The 13,954-nt window shown below is 33.7% G+C and overlaps 1 protein-coding gene across 1 annotated transcript in view; it reads left to right on the top strand.

The window, feature by feature from the left end:
* Nucleotides 1-219: 219 nt before the first annotated feature.
* The window catches only part of LOC128231702 (uncharacterized), a 37,422-nt gene continuing 23,687 nt past the window's right edge, over nt 220-13,954 (top strand). Inside the window, exon 1 of the mRNA XM_052944799.1 lies at nt 220-1,298. Within this exon, the coding sequence (XP_052800759.1) occupies nt 1,060-1,298 (239 nt within the window). The 5' untranslated portion in view covers nt 220-1,059. The remainder of the gene's footprint in view (nt 1,299-13,954) is intronic.

Here is a 13,954-nt window from a genome sequence, read left to right as displayed (position 1 = left end):
TTTGAAAATTAAAAATGCTGTTTTGAAAAAAATACGCCCTTTTTATATTTGAACGATACATGATAATTATTAGGCAATACGTCATTTTGACATTATTTATTGAACTACTCAAAATCATGAATTGATTCATCAGACTACAATTATCATAAATTAGATTTCAATGGTAATTCTTCAAGTGCCATATTTTGAGGATCATTTAAGCTAACACAAGTAGGTAGATATAATAAACGTATTGAAATTATGACCAGCTAAAGAGTACGAAATTCTTGAAATGAAAAAATAGGGTTAAAAAGTGTTTTGCTTTAAATTTTAAAGTCCCTATAAACAAAGGTACTACTCTTCAGATAAGAAACGCGGTGTATTTGAACTAGCTGATTTATTTGGACAGAAGTCTTAAGATTTTGTCGATTTCAGGGCGTTGACTTAGGCCAACAATACACGCATTATACGCTTAACTTTGACTTTTATAATCTCAAAGGGTACGGCGTTTAATTAATGAATTTGGAAATATTAATATATTCAAAGTAATTTAAGAATCTCTTAGGTACAGTGGAATGAGATTGGTGACTTAAGAAATAAATTGATGTGAAGATTATTGTGTATTGTGTGTATGTATACCAAACTCTAAACTTCAAACGTTCATCGAAGTTACTTAGGCAAAAGCAAAACGATCGTAAAGAAAGGACCGGTTTTGAATGGAACACAATTATAACAAATTACAGAGCGACATAATGGAAGTATGCATTTTTTGCTCAATTTAGATACTTTCAGTATAAGCGATTTTGTGAGAGGAATAGAAGGACTTACTGTTCATGATTCGTTTGAATTGAATATTGTTCGAGTTTAAACGATTTCAGCTGAATAAAGGTTAATTTACCTATGTAGCTGACTGGCGGTCTTTTAAAGCCGTGTATTTAAGCTTCTTTTATGCTTTCAATTCATAACAGATACTTCTTTGAAAAGTAAACATAAAAAGGTAATTACGCTGTTCAAATTGCTCGCGAAAATGATTACGTCTTAAATTGAAATGAGCATTCAATTTGGATAAAAACGAAAACTATGGAGGGAAAGGTATCTTTAAATTCATCACCAGCAACGAAAATGGACATAACGATAGAAATGTCAGATGCGAGTGAAACGGTACAGTCTTTTGACGTCAAAACGGAACGCACAAAATCGGCGACGTCAGCCGGTGACGTCACAGCGGAGACGACGTCTCAAGTTGATGATGGGACGTCAGTTGTGGAAAACACGGAAGAAAGTCAAACCAGTGACGGGAATCAAGAGGTTGATGAAAGGTAACATTTTGTTTCTATTTTTTTATATGAAAGAAATCGAACCGCATCTGGCACTATAGTTGCAAGTTTCTGTCATAGAAATGTAGTTATCAATGTTTAATTGTTTGTGTTAAAATGTCCGCTGAGAAATATAAATGCGTGAATTGTGTTGAGTTTAAAACGTTGAAAAATAATGAAGGAGGGTTGCTACTGCCTTTGTGTGGTGATATGAAAGTCGGTGTACTGATTCCCAAAGACAAAGATACTAACATAAGCTCGACTTAAAGGGACTCGCTCATGTTTTGGTAAAAGGCACTTTTTATGACGATATAAAATTGTGGCAAATCATTAGGAGTTAAATCTAAGATACCGTAGACCGGAGCCCTTCAGCAGATGTTGATATTTGCTCAGATATCGTCTTTGAAGACCACAGTTTTCCTTAGCGTGATGTGTTTATTGACATTAGCACGTGATGTGATCAATGTATTGTTAAAACGATCTAAATATCTTTCACTTTTGTAAACGTTTGGTGGCCTTATTGGTGAAGGCGTCAGTTTCCTATTTGTTCTTGACTTGACTGGGGTGGGTTCGCACCCACGAAAACCATAATAAATCGATATCACAGAGTAAATTAATGCTAAATTAAGTCTTTGCAGATGCATTACCATGAAAACCTTTTTTGCGGTCCAAAAAACTTGAGCGAGTACCTTTAAGCTTACAATCAAAATCGCATATGTATCCTATATGATAGTGGTTTCCCTCGTTTTCGTTTATAGGCTCACGTCCATACCAGAGCGTTATAGGCAGAGCTCTCATCGTGCTATAAGTATAGGTTACGGATAAATTTCAACGATATGCATTTACACGCACGGTATTTATTGAATGTTTCCATTGACAATATGGTACAAAAAAGTTATTGCCCCCTGAGCCCTCGTGATTGAAATTATACAACTCGCGTTTCGTGTGTGTGTATAATTGTAATAACTCGGACGATTGCTTCAGTAACTATTACCTCAAAGCTTCCGATCATACAAATTGTATAAGGCTATCTTCTGTAACTCTGGTCTGTAAATAATAGATAAGACAAGAACACAATTGTCTAGGAAAGGCAATAAAGCTTCTTTTAGTTTTGATTTCTTGCATTCCTGAGTCACGGCTACAGATATTCCTGTTTCTTCGCTACAATAATTACGTGTTATCTTTACACATAAAAGTATTTATTACTAAGAGTGCGCGCTGTGATTCACCGTCGTTATTGTCCTGTAATGATTTTAGATTCTATAAGGGCGTAGTTGCTATTATTACAATCCTATAATTGTAGCACATGAATTAGACTTAGCTTATTATTTCAGGGTAATGTTAACATTCCTTCTTGGCTGTTTATACCAAATATATGACTTTATACTTAAACCAGGAATAGCTGAAATAGGAAACATTTCTTAACGACATAAAAACATGTATGTGACATAAAATAGCAATAATGTATGTTTTTTAAGTGTTAATGGCATGTTTCTTGCGTTTATGAACGCAGTACAGCACGCGAACAAATTCCATGAAGCGCACTAGCGCTTCTTGGTCATTTGCTCGCTTGCCCTACTGCGTTCATACATCATAAACGCAAGAAAAAATGCGATCAGTACATATATACATTTACACAAAATATATTCATTGCGATTAAAAGTGAGCAGTATCTTCTGCATTTAAGTATTTCTTCTCAAAGAAGTATAACCGACAGCATACGTTTGTATAAAAGAATTGCTGAATTTTGTTACTTCGTACATCATTGGTTAAATGACGTCGTGCTTATCCAATCGAAGTGCACTATTGAAGTTAACAATAGGCCGATTGTTCAGAACTTTGTTAAAGTTAACAACGTGATTTACGACATAGTTGTTAAATTTTAAACATTCAATTTTTAATGAAGTTTTCACATATTTAAATATCAACAAGTACAGCTGCAACATTTGTCTCAAATCTTGTTTGTAAAACAGCAGATCACAACTCTATCCAATAAACTCCAGAAACGATTTAAAAGTTAACAACAATGGCGTTAACAATATTGTTTTCTTTTAACAAAGTTCTGAACAATCGGCCCAATGACGTCACATCTCTTTGCGTGTTATACAGTATGAACATCAAGTTTTATCTACACAATGGACTTGGAGAATGTAAATATTTGTTGATAAATGTCTAAGACTTACAATGATTAAACAACGTTCTTTAATGAAACAATCGTAAAATATTGATGCATGACTTTGATAAGTCATCAATGCACGGTCATAGTTTCTGGAATTGCAGACTTGCATCGAATACTTGCAAAGGTATAAATCTTGGGTCAAACACGGATTAATATCCAAACGCATTAAGAACAAGAGGGGTATCAAATTTCGACAGTAAATCAATTTTATCTCTTACGAATTGACTTTTTATCAGCTCAGGGTGTGATTGTATTAGCTCAAACTTAAATTTCATGACCTTAGGCCTAACAAAAACACTTATGGTTCGGGTTACCCGACAGTGCCTGCAAAATAGGCGTCGCCCGTACCGTATTTATAGTACGTGGGTTTTTTAGTTTGTGTTTTATTATGAAGTTTAAAAACCTTTAAAGTTTTATACTGAAGATTACTTTAACGCCATTCGCCAATGCTAACAATAACGTTCTTAAATAACTCATAATAAAATTAATGTGTTTTCCTAGAAAGAAAATATGTAACCCTTCCCACATAATAAAGTTGTCTGTTTTTCTGCCTTATTAAATGAGTAAATGCAAATAACTATTCCATTTATAGCAAATATGTAGAATAAATTAATATGTAAATATGAAGTTACTATCAGAAGGTCATAAATTGAAAAATAAATTACTGCAATCTCAATACGATATATGATTATTAGGGATCAGTTATACGAATAGGTTACGAGAAATTGAGTAAGACGTGCACGTTTTTAAGTGATACTTGTATTTCAAATAAATGCATGCTCATGTGTAACGAACATAAATTCTGAGTGATAAACATTTAACTACTTACTAAAAACATTTACAACTAAAAATGCACAAATATTAAATGACTGGTGAGCTCTCTCGATCTCTCTTTCTCTCACACGTCTTTCTCTACAACTTCAACTGTATCATGTTTGTTTTTTCAACTTAAACAACGCAATATACATTAGATATTACTCTTATTGTTTGTTTTTTTGCTTATAAAACAACTTTGCTTGGTATAGAATTTGACGATTCGGGTGAGGGCCGTAACATGATTGTTGGCATATCTCGTGGCCCAATCCCTTTGCATGCTATAATGTCGGTCTAAATATGTGTTGAAATTTGTATTGATATTGTCGTTGTCAAATGTGTTCTCATGCAATAAAATATTATTAAATCAGGCCTTAAAATAATGACAGTGATCAACTATCGCCTCATAAGGTAAGAATACCGTGATTTCTGCACCTTTCTTTCTAATTAAACACGGTAACCTTCATAGTTTCCATTGTTTTCGAAATGTATTCATCGTTTTCGGTTATTTAAACAATTGAATTAACTGTGGTACTGCTTATTTGGGAGTAAGAGTGCATCTTTAAGACCGTTGGTTCTGCTATTCTTGAGCACAGGCAGCTGCAGGCAGATGGACTATTAAAGCAGACAGAGAAAGACATTCAGACACCCACGATATTGTGGTGTATTGCTTACATAAACTCCTTAATCCTGACCAAAAAAATAACGAAATAAAAATATGCCTGTAAAATTTGTTTTATTTTGTTTGCACTCCTACTGTTCAAGATTTCGAATTCTGTTTCAGGATTAAAAATCAGCAAACGAAGCATTTAATTAAAGTTATTCAAACATTGACTTAAACGAAAAAGGGATTTCTAATGTAAGACGTTTGTTATGGAAGCGTATATTATATTATATACTGTTGATGTGATCATGTAGGCTTGTCGACTTGTATGTCGACTTGACGGATTATAGAGCGACAATTAGAAAAATGTATGTCAGCTTGTGGATATAGTGGCTTTTTATCGAAATGATACACACTTATTGGTATACTTAAGATCAGAAGCAGAGCAGCAACAAGGGGGAGCCCGTAGTGGATATTCTATTACCCATCATTACATTCAAGAAAAGCATAGCCTTTTCAATATTTATTTCATTTTCATTGTCTTTATCTTATGTTTGGGAAATAATGGGCAAGGCTCGGACGAAATGTCGGTAAAATATCAACGGTTCTGTCATGGTATATCTATGATCAGATCCGACCAATCTATATAAATACCACAAATTGTCCATTAAATGTTATTTGAGAGTTGCCAATCGCCGAGCAACGTATATGCTGAGAAAGCGGTATACTACTTCCTCTGAATACTAAGCTGCTAGGTATGATTGCTATTTAATCGTCAGAGCCTTACCAGTGAAAAACACAACACAAATCAACATCGAAATAATGAAATGGTTAAAAAACAAATAAACAAAATAGGTTTGCAGCACATCTAGTATTGAAATCATCAGCTGGACTTCGGCGTGAGGTGGAAAGCCTAATGGTTAGCGAGATGTGCAGAACGATTGGATCGTAACCTCGAGTCAATCTCCGGATTTACTGAAAATATATATAGGAAGCAAGCAGAACACATGCATCGAAACCAGTATCATTCATTAAGTATATGCCTGTATGTAGACGAAGTTTGGGGTTTTGGGAGGGTGGGAAAAGTAAGCCAAAAATAATAGAGCTGCAAAAGGCTGACCTTTCTCATACGATGGTCGGAGCAAAGAGGCCTGTATAACCATGTGCTTGTAGAGGGCGCACACTGCGGCCAATCAGATCAGTATAATAAGTTACGTCATGCAATTGCTCGCCATATGGTTATAGAGCACCATTAATTAAATGCATTACAAATATACCAATAACGAAAGTTATCCTTAAAGGAATAACTTGAAATATTATATATCGGCGTTATCATTTTGAAGTCAACATAACGTGTTGAACTAGTATGTTTTTCAACAAAACATGTGGCACAATATCCAATAGTTCGTTGGCATTGTTTCGTATGATAACTTGCCATAATACAAATCAACAAGACTACATAATTACATCATTAGCAAATACCATATACGCTACCATACTCTTTTATAGTTTGTATGTTTTGCTCATACCATTATTTTTTCGGTTTGTGTATTTTATAAATTTAAAGGTTTTAACACAAGTTTGTTATGTATTACTTTTGGCTTACGAGCGACGCGAAGTAAGCGATTCTGTTTATGTTAAAATTTAAGTAGTCAGAGCAGGTTTGTGATACTATGGAAGCGCATAGTGTGTCAGTAATAATTAGATGACATAGAAGTATTGTCCTTATGATTAAATATGGGCGATTTGAGGGTATCCAATGAGCCCTTCTTAATCATTTATATATTACTTCCAAACTAAATGATCTCATCATCAGTATAAACGATATATGCTTCCATCCTAAATGATTTCAACATCAGTATATACGATATACGCTTCCATACTACATGGTCTAATACTCAATATTGACGATTGCGCTTCCATACTACCTGATCACATCATCAGTATAATTATAAGATAAACGCTTCCATATTACATGATCTCATCATCAGCATAGACGATATACGCTTCAGTGCCACATGATCACACAATCAGTATATACGATAAACGATTCCATCCAACATGATTTCCCAATCAGTATATACGATACACGCTTCCATGCTACATGATATCATTATTAGTATATACGATATACGCTCCCAAACTACATGATCTCATTATTAGTATATACGATATACGCTTCCATACTACATGTTCATCACCAGTATATACGATATACGCTTTCATATTACATGATCTCATCATCAGCATATACTTTATACGCTTCCATACTACATGATCTCATCATCAGTATATACGATATACGCTTCCATATTACGTGATCTCACCATAAGTATATACGATATTCTCTTCCGTAATACATGATCTCATCATCAGTATATACGATATACGCTTCCATACTACGTGATCTCACCATAAGTATATACGATATTCGCTTCCGTACTACATGATCTCATCATCAGCATATACTTTATACGCTTCCATACTACATGATCTCATCATCAGTATATACGATATACGCTTCCATACTACGTGATCTCACCATAAGTATATACGATATTCGCTTCCGTACTACATGATCTCATCATCAGTATATACGATATACGCTTCCATACTACGTGATCTCACCATAAGTATATACGATATTCGCTTCCGTACTACATGATCTCATCATCAGTATATACGATATTCGCTTCCGTACTACATGATCTCATCATCAGTATATACGATATTCGCTTCCGTACTACATGATCTCATCATCATTATATACGATATTCGCTTCCATCCGACATGATCTCATCATCAGTATATACGATATACGCTTCCGTACTACATGATCTCATCATCAGTATATACGATATTCGCTTCCGTACTACATGATCTCATCATCAGTATTTATGATATTCGCTTCCGTACTACATGATCTCATCATCAGTATATACGATATTCGCTTCCGTACTACATGATCTCATCATCATTATATACGATATTCGCTTCCGTACTACATGATCTCATCATCATTATATACGATATTCGCTTCCATCCGACATGATCTCATCATCAGTATATACGATATACGCTTCCGTACTACATGATCTCATCATCAGTATATACGATATTCGCTTCCGTACTACATGATCTCATCATCAGTATTTACGATATTCGCTTCCGTACTACATGATCTCATCATCAGTATATACGATATTCGCTTCCGTACTACATGATCTCATCATCATTATATACGATATTCGCTTCCGTACTACATGATCTCATCATCAGTATATACGATATTCGCTTCCGTACTACATGATCTCATCATCATTATATACGATATTCGCTGCCATCCGACATGATCTCATCATTAGTAAATGCGATATACGCTTCCATCCAACATAACAACATCATCAGTATATACGATAACCGCTTCCGTACACCATGATCACATCATCAGTATAAACGATATACGCTTCCATACACCATGATCACATTATCAGTATATACAATATACACTTCCATTCTGCATTATCATATCATCAGTATATACGATATACGCTTCCATACACCATGATCACATCATCAGTATAAACGATATACGCTTCCATACACCATGGTCACATCGTCAGTATAAACGATATACGCTTCCATACACCATGATCACATCGTCAGTATAAACGATATACGCTTCCATACACCATGATCACATCAACAGTATAAACGATTCACGCTTCCATACACTATGATCACATCATCAGTATATACAATATACACTTCCATACACCATGATTACATCAACAGTATATACGATATACGCTTCCATACACCATGATTACATCAACAGTATATACGATATACGATTCTATTCTGCATTATCACGTCATCAGTGTATACGATATACGCTTCCATTCACCATGATCACATCATCAGTATATACGATATACGCTTCCATACATCATGATCACATCATCAGTATATACGATATACGATTCCATTCTGCATTATCATGTCACCATTGTATACGATATACACTTCCATAGTATTTTATAATTTGTTTTTAGAATTTGGCTTGCTTTTAGCTTTAAACTTATTGTACTTTCAGTTTGTGTGATTTATGAATTTGAAAGTTTTAGCACAAGTTTGCTTTGTATTACTTTTGGCTTACAAACGACTCGAAGTAAGCGATTCTGTTTATATTAATGGTTAAGTAATCAAAGCAGGTCTGTGGTACAACAGGGAAACACTTTAATAAGTTAATATGTACATAGGATTTCACTGTGTGAACATGTTGGTCATTGTAACATTTAATTAAACACGCAGCTTTAATCAAAACAGTTTACGAACGAAATTTCGCATGGCAACAACGTATGATTGATTTTTTAGTGATATAAGGAACTATTACTGTGAGTAAAAATATGATTATCATTCTAACCAATTATTTGTCGTAACGTTTAAAATATTTGAAGAGGCCTATGGAATTTCTGTAACATAGCGTCTGTTAAATCAATGAAGTTATTTAAAAATAATTTATTCAAATATATTCGATCTTTAATAAAATGCTTTTTAATTTGTTGCCATTTTTTTGCGAAAGTAATTGCTCTTAATCGATCTACGATTCGTAATCCCATCCCGTACGGATGTTCAATAAATATTTTTAGCCTCTTTTGAATATGTTTGGAATTAATTTATTTTAGAGATTTATATACGTGTTAAAGTGACTCGCTCATGTTTTAGGACTAAAACTTAGTTTTAACCGTAAAGCATCTGAAAACATTTTTTTATCTTTTCTTTTACTGTATGATATCGAAATTGCAGAAAAAAATAATACAATTATAGCATAAAAAAGTATTTTGGTTTTAGCGGAGCTCAAACCCACGCCGGTTAAGTAAAAACAATAGAAAACAGTCGACTAGTCCGCACGGCCACCGGGACTTTATCAAAATGGGACGATATGTTGACCTGTTAAGGATACATTGATAACATCACGTTATAATGTCAATCAACCAACACCACAGCCGTAATTAATTTTCAATCGCGTTATAAACGCTAATGAAAATTGTGGTCTTCAAAGACGATATTTGAGCAAAAATCAACATTTGAAGGGTTCCAGCTTTTAGTAAAAACATTAACACTCCTTATGATTTGCCATACTTTATTTCGTAAACAAAAGGTGCATTTTACAAACCATGAGCGAGTTACTTTAAGAGGTCTATAGCGATTCTTTTGAGACGATTTTGATATTGAATCGTTTGATGAGAACACTAGAGCCTACTATTAAGAAAACCATTTAAAATTTGCATTAATGAAAACATTATATTGAATGCTTCACACATGCTTGAACCATGGGTCATAACGTTTTGACAACCATGTAAAGAGTATTTAATCTTGATTAAGTTAAAACGGCGAAAGAAGATGAAGTGCATTTTTTTAAACATATTTCAACTATGTAGCGATTGATCTGCATGTAAGGTATTTAAAAGCGTCTATTAAAGTCTATTAGACGATTTGCAAATTGTTACGCTTAACTGTAGCAAAGATGCTTGAACAATCTTTCGAGATCCTTGTTAGAGCAGTTAAATATATAACTCATATTGTAAAACACATTTCAAATATAATTTTATATAAACATTAACACTCTAAATGCTATTCTACACTTTATTCCGTAAAAAGAGTGCATATTACAAACCATGCATTGATATACTCAATTTGGGAGTATCATATTTGGTCTGTATTAAATCTGAAATAAATAGTGCAAATGAACTCGTATGGTAGACCTCATTTCAATCAAGGTTAAAATAAATGGCTTCGTATGAAAGTGTCATGAATGTGCGCTTTCATGAATGTCTTAATTGAATAACTTTGATCAAAGGGTTCCTGGGCGTCACGGCACGCTTTAAGCGCTGGAGTTAACTTAGCGTACCAATGTATGGGTGGATGTTTGGTGTTGCCATCGACAAAAACAATCAGAGAGCTCTGTATAATCCATGGGATATTAACACATCATGTTATAAGTTTATTTTTTTCAATCTATAAGATACTTCGAACGAGTTCATGATCTGTGATTTTCGATGCGCGCGCTATAAAATGAAGAAAATTAAATGAGTGCAGTGCTACAGTTCATTGAGATATTTCAAGAAGACAATATCACTTGTATATGACCAGGGGAAATATCTGTTATAGATATAGAGAAACGTGTAAAAGTTTGATGGTTTAACAGAGAGCTAAGTAAGTACAAACATATATTATGATTGTGGTTTAGTGTCAATGTAGAGGAATATGGAAGCGTATATCGTTTATACGGATGATATGTCGACTTTTTTTTTGTCGACGTTACAAGTTAAAACACAGCCTGTTGCTAAACATATGTCAATGCTTCCATTTTTGTCGACGAAAGAAGTCTTACATGGTATGACAACTTCATTTTTTGGATGTCGGCATAACACGGTTGCTCTGATTTGTCGACAAAATTTACATAAACATATTCAGTTCACTCAAAAGTTGACATAAGTTTGACCACATGTGGTGCTATAAATCATCAAGTCGACATAAAATAAGCCGACAACACCACCTCATTGCATTTACAGTATATACGATATACGCTTCCATAAGTTAAGCGTCAAAACCAAAGATGAATTCATTGCTTTGTATATATACTTCTTGTATCTATACATGGGATACAGTGACAAGTAAAAGTCAGGAATTTACACACCAATCATGAAAGTATCACGAACATTTCAAATGTGTTTTTTTTTGTGTGAAATCCGAGATGACTGCATTTACTGTATACACGGTATACGCTTCCATAAGTTTAGTGTCAAAACCAAAGATGTATTCATTGCTTTGTATATATACTTCTTGTATCTATGCATGGGATACAGTGACTTTTAAAAGTCAGGAATTCACACACCAATCATGAAAGTATCACGAACATTTCAAATGTGTTTATTTGAATGTGCGAAATCCGACTGTTCCATCATCGATTACTTTAGCCAATGTCTCTGATAGCGTACAATAAATATCATTCACATAAAGTACTTTTAAGTAGGAAAAAATGGATTATAATAACAGGTAAGTGTATGTTTATCATCGTTCGGTCCATTTAATTATATGGTATCTGTTATAAATTTGTTTTCAATAAATTTGCAATAAAAGGTTTGTCCACAAAGTTTATCAGGTTTCGAAAACCCTACAAGTGTACTTCATCCAACATAGAATTAGCTAGTCATGGGTTGTATTTCAAAGCGGTTTTTGCTTAAACTTGTTTGGCAAACAAATGATTTAAAGTGATGACATGTGCGGTGCATAGGAGGTAGTATCAGTCAGAGATTGTGGGAAAAGTTTTTGAATATAATTGCAGCATCTCTGACGGATATTATCACCTATGGTATGATGTTGTACGATACAAAGATGAAAAAAGGTTTTAGCTATAATTTCACCATTTCACTGTTTCTAAATATTACACCTTTCATAATAATGTTCATTCTTTACATATGTTAGAGACAGTGGGCCTTTAAACAGTATGATGTTCAACATGAAGTTACGCGATCTTTATAAAAATAATATTTTGCGTAAGACCCGCTGAAGACCAGTCGTGTGTAACCGGCGAGTAGAATCCACAAGACAATTGTTTTACGAGTAGTCAAAAAGTTTATTTGTCGTTTTAAAAGTATTGACATGTAATAAAATGTATTTTGCGTGATTCATTTAGCATAACAGTAATCTGTAATCTATACCCTTTTCAATAATACAAACATTATATGGGGTCACCAGGCATAACCATTTAATGACTGGCTTATTTATGGACTTGTGGACCAGAAACCTTAAGCTAGTTTAAATGTTACAATATTATTAAATGGTACTCACAGTATTGTTTAGTGGTCAACATTATAATTTGTCCATTGAGAAAGCAGTATTCATATTTCTTACGTGTTCCAATGCATTTATTTCAGTAAATCAGCATTCAACAGTTATTGATTTTAATAAGGTGAAACGGTAAATATAAACAGTGGCTAGCTCTGATAGTTGGTTGTAAACACAATAAAGTATAAACCACTAAACACTTAAAGCTTGTTATAATTTACTTAAATAAAAAATAATAAATGATATATAGTTATGCGACTGTGTCGTATGTAAACATTGTACCATTACAAGCGCGGCAAACACAGTAAAATTGCAAATATGGGTTGTAAATGTAGATAAGACATCATATGGTTAAACTGCGTGAATTCCATAGTGTTTTTGTTTTATCTCTGTAAGGTAATGCTCGTTTTTATTCCATATTTGTTCCCTAAATAGAAATTTTATTGACGAAACCGATCTCGTCAACAGGTTGTAATCAAACCATTTAGAAATTATTTCAATGATATCGAATTAAAAAGGAAATAATTTCCGCTGATATTGTTAATAAATCATTTTATTAGGCTACAAATTAATTGATTAATGATAGGAATTGAGTAAGATGATTCTGTCAAATAGAAAGAGGCCAATATTTAAGAAAGGTGCAGAATGAAAGAAAATGAACAGATTAATTGATTTATGACGTGTAGAAGGGGGGGGGGGACACATGCTAGAAAGAGCGAAGATTTAAGGCAATGTACAAATTAATTCCTCAATGGTAGGAGATGCGTAACACTATTCTGTCTAATACAATAGGTACACACATTTTAGAAAGTGCAAAGATTTTAAGGAAATGGACACATTTATTGATATATCTAAAAACTTTAGTAAAATAGTTCGTTTGACTCTAAAGAGTAAATATTTTAGAAAGGGCGAAGATTTTAGAAAGGGTGAAGATTTAAGTTTAGAAAGGGCGAAGATTATAGAAAGGGTGAAGATTTTAGAAAGGGTGAATATTTTTAGTAAGGGCGAAAGGGCTACGATTTTAGAAAGAGTGAAGATTTTAGAAAGGGCGAAGATTTGAGAGAGGGTGAACATTTTAGAAAGGGTGAAGAATTTAGAAATGGCGAAGATTTAAGAAAGGGCGAAGATTTTAGAAATGGCGAAGAATTTAGAAAGGGCGAAGATTTTGGAAAGGGTGATTTTTTTAGTAAGGGCGAAAGGGCGAAGATT

The sequence above is a fragment of the Mya arenaria genome, chromosome 4, assembly GCF_026914265.1.
Source record: "Mya arenaria isolate MELC-2E11 chromosome 4, ASM2691426v1".
In the NCBI taxonomy this organism is placed as follows: domain Eukaryota; kingdom Metazoa; phylum Mollusca; class Bivalvia; order Myida; family Myidae; genus Mya; species Mya arenaria.
Note: the sequence above shows the minus strand (reverse complement) of the source record. Positions and strands in the feature narration are given on the sequence as shown.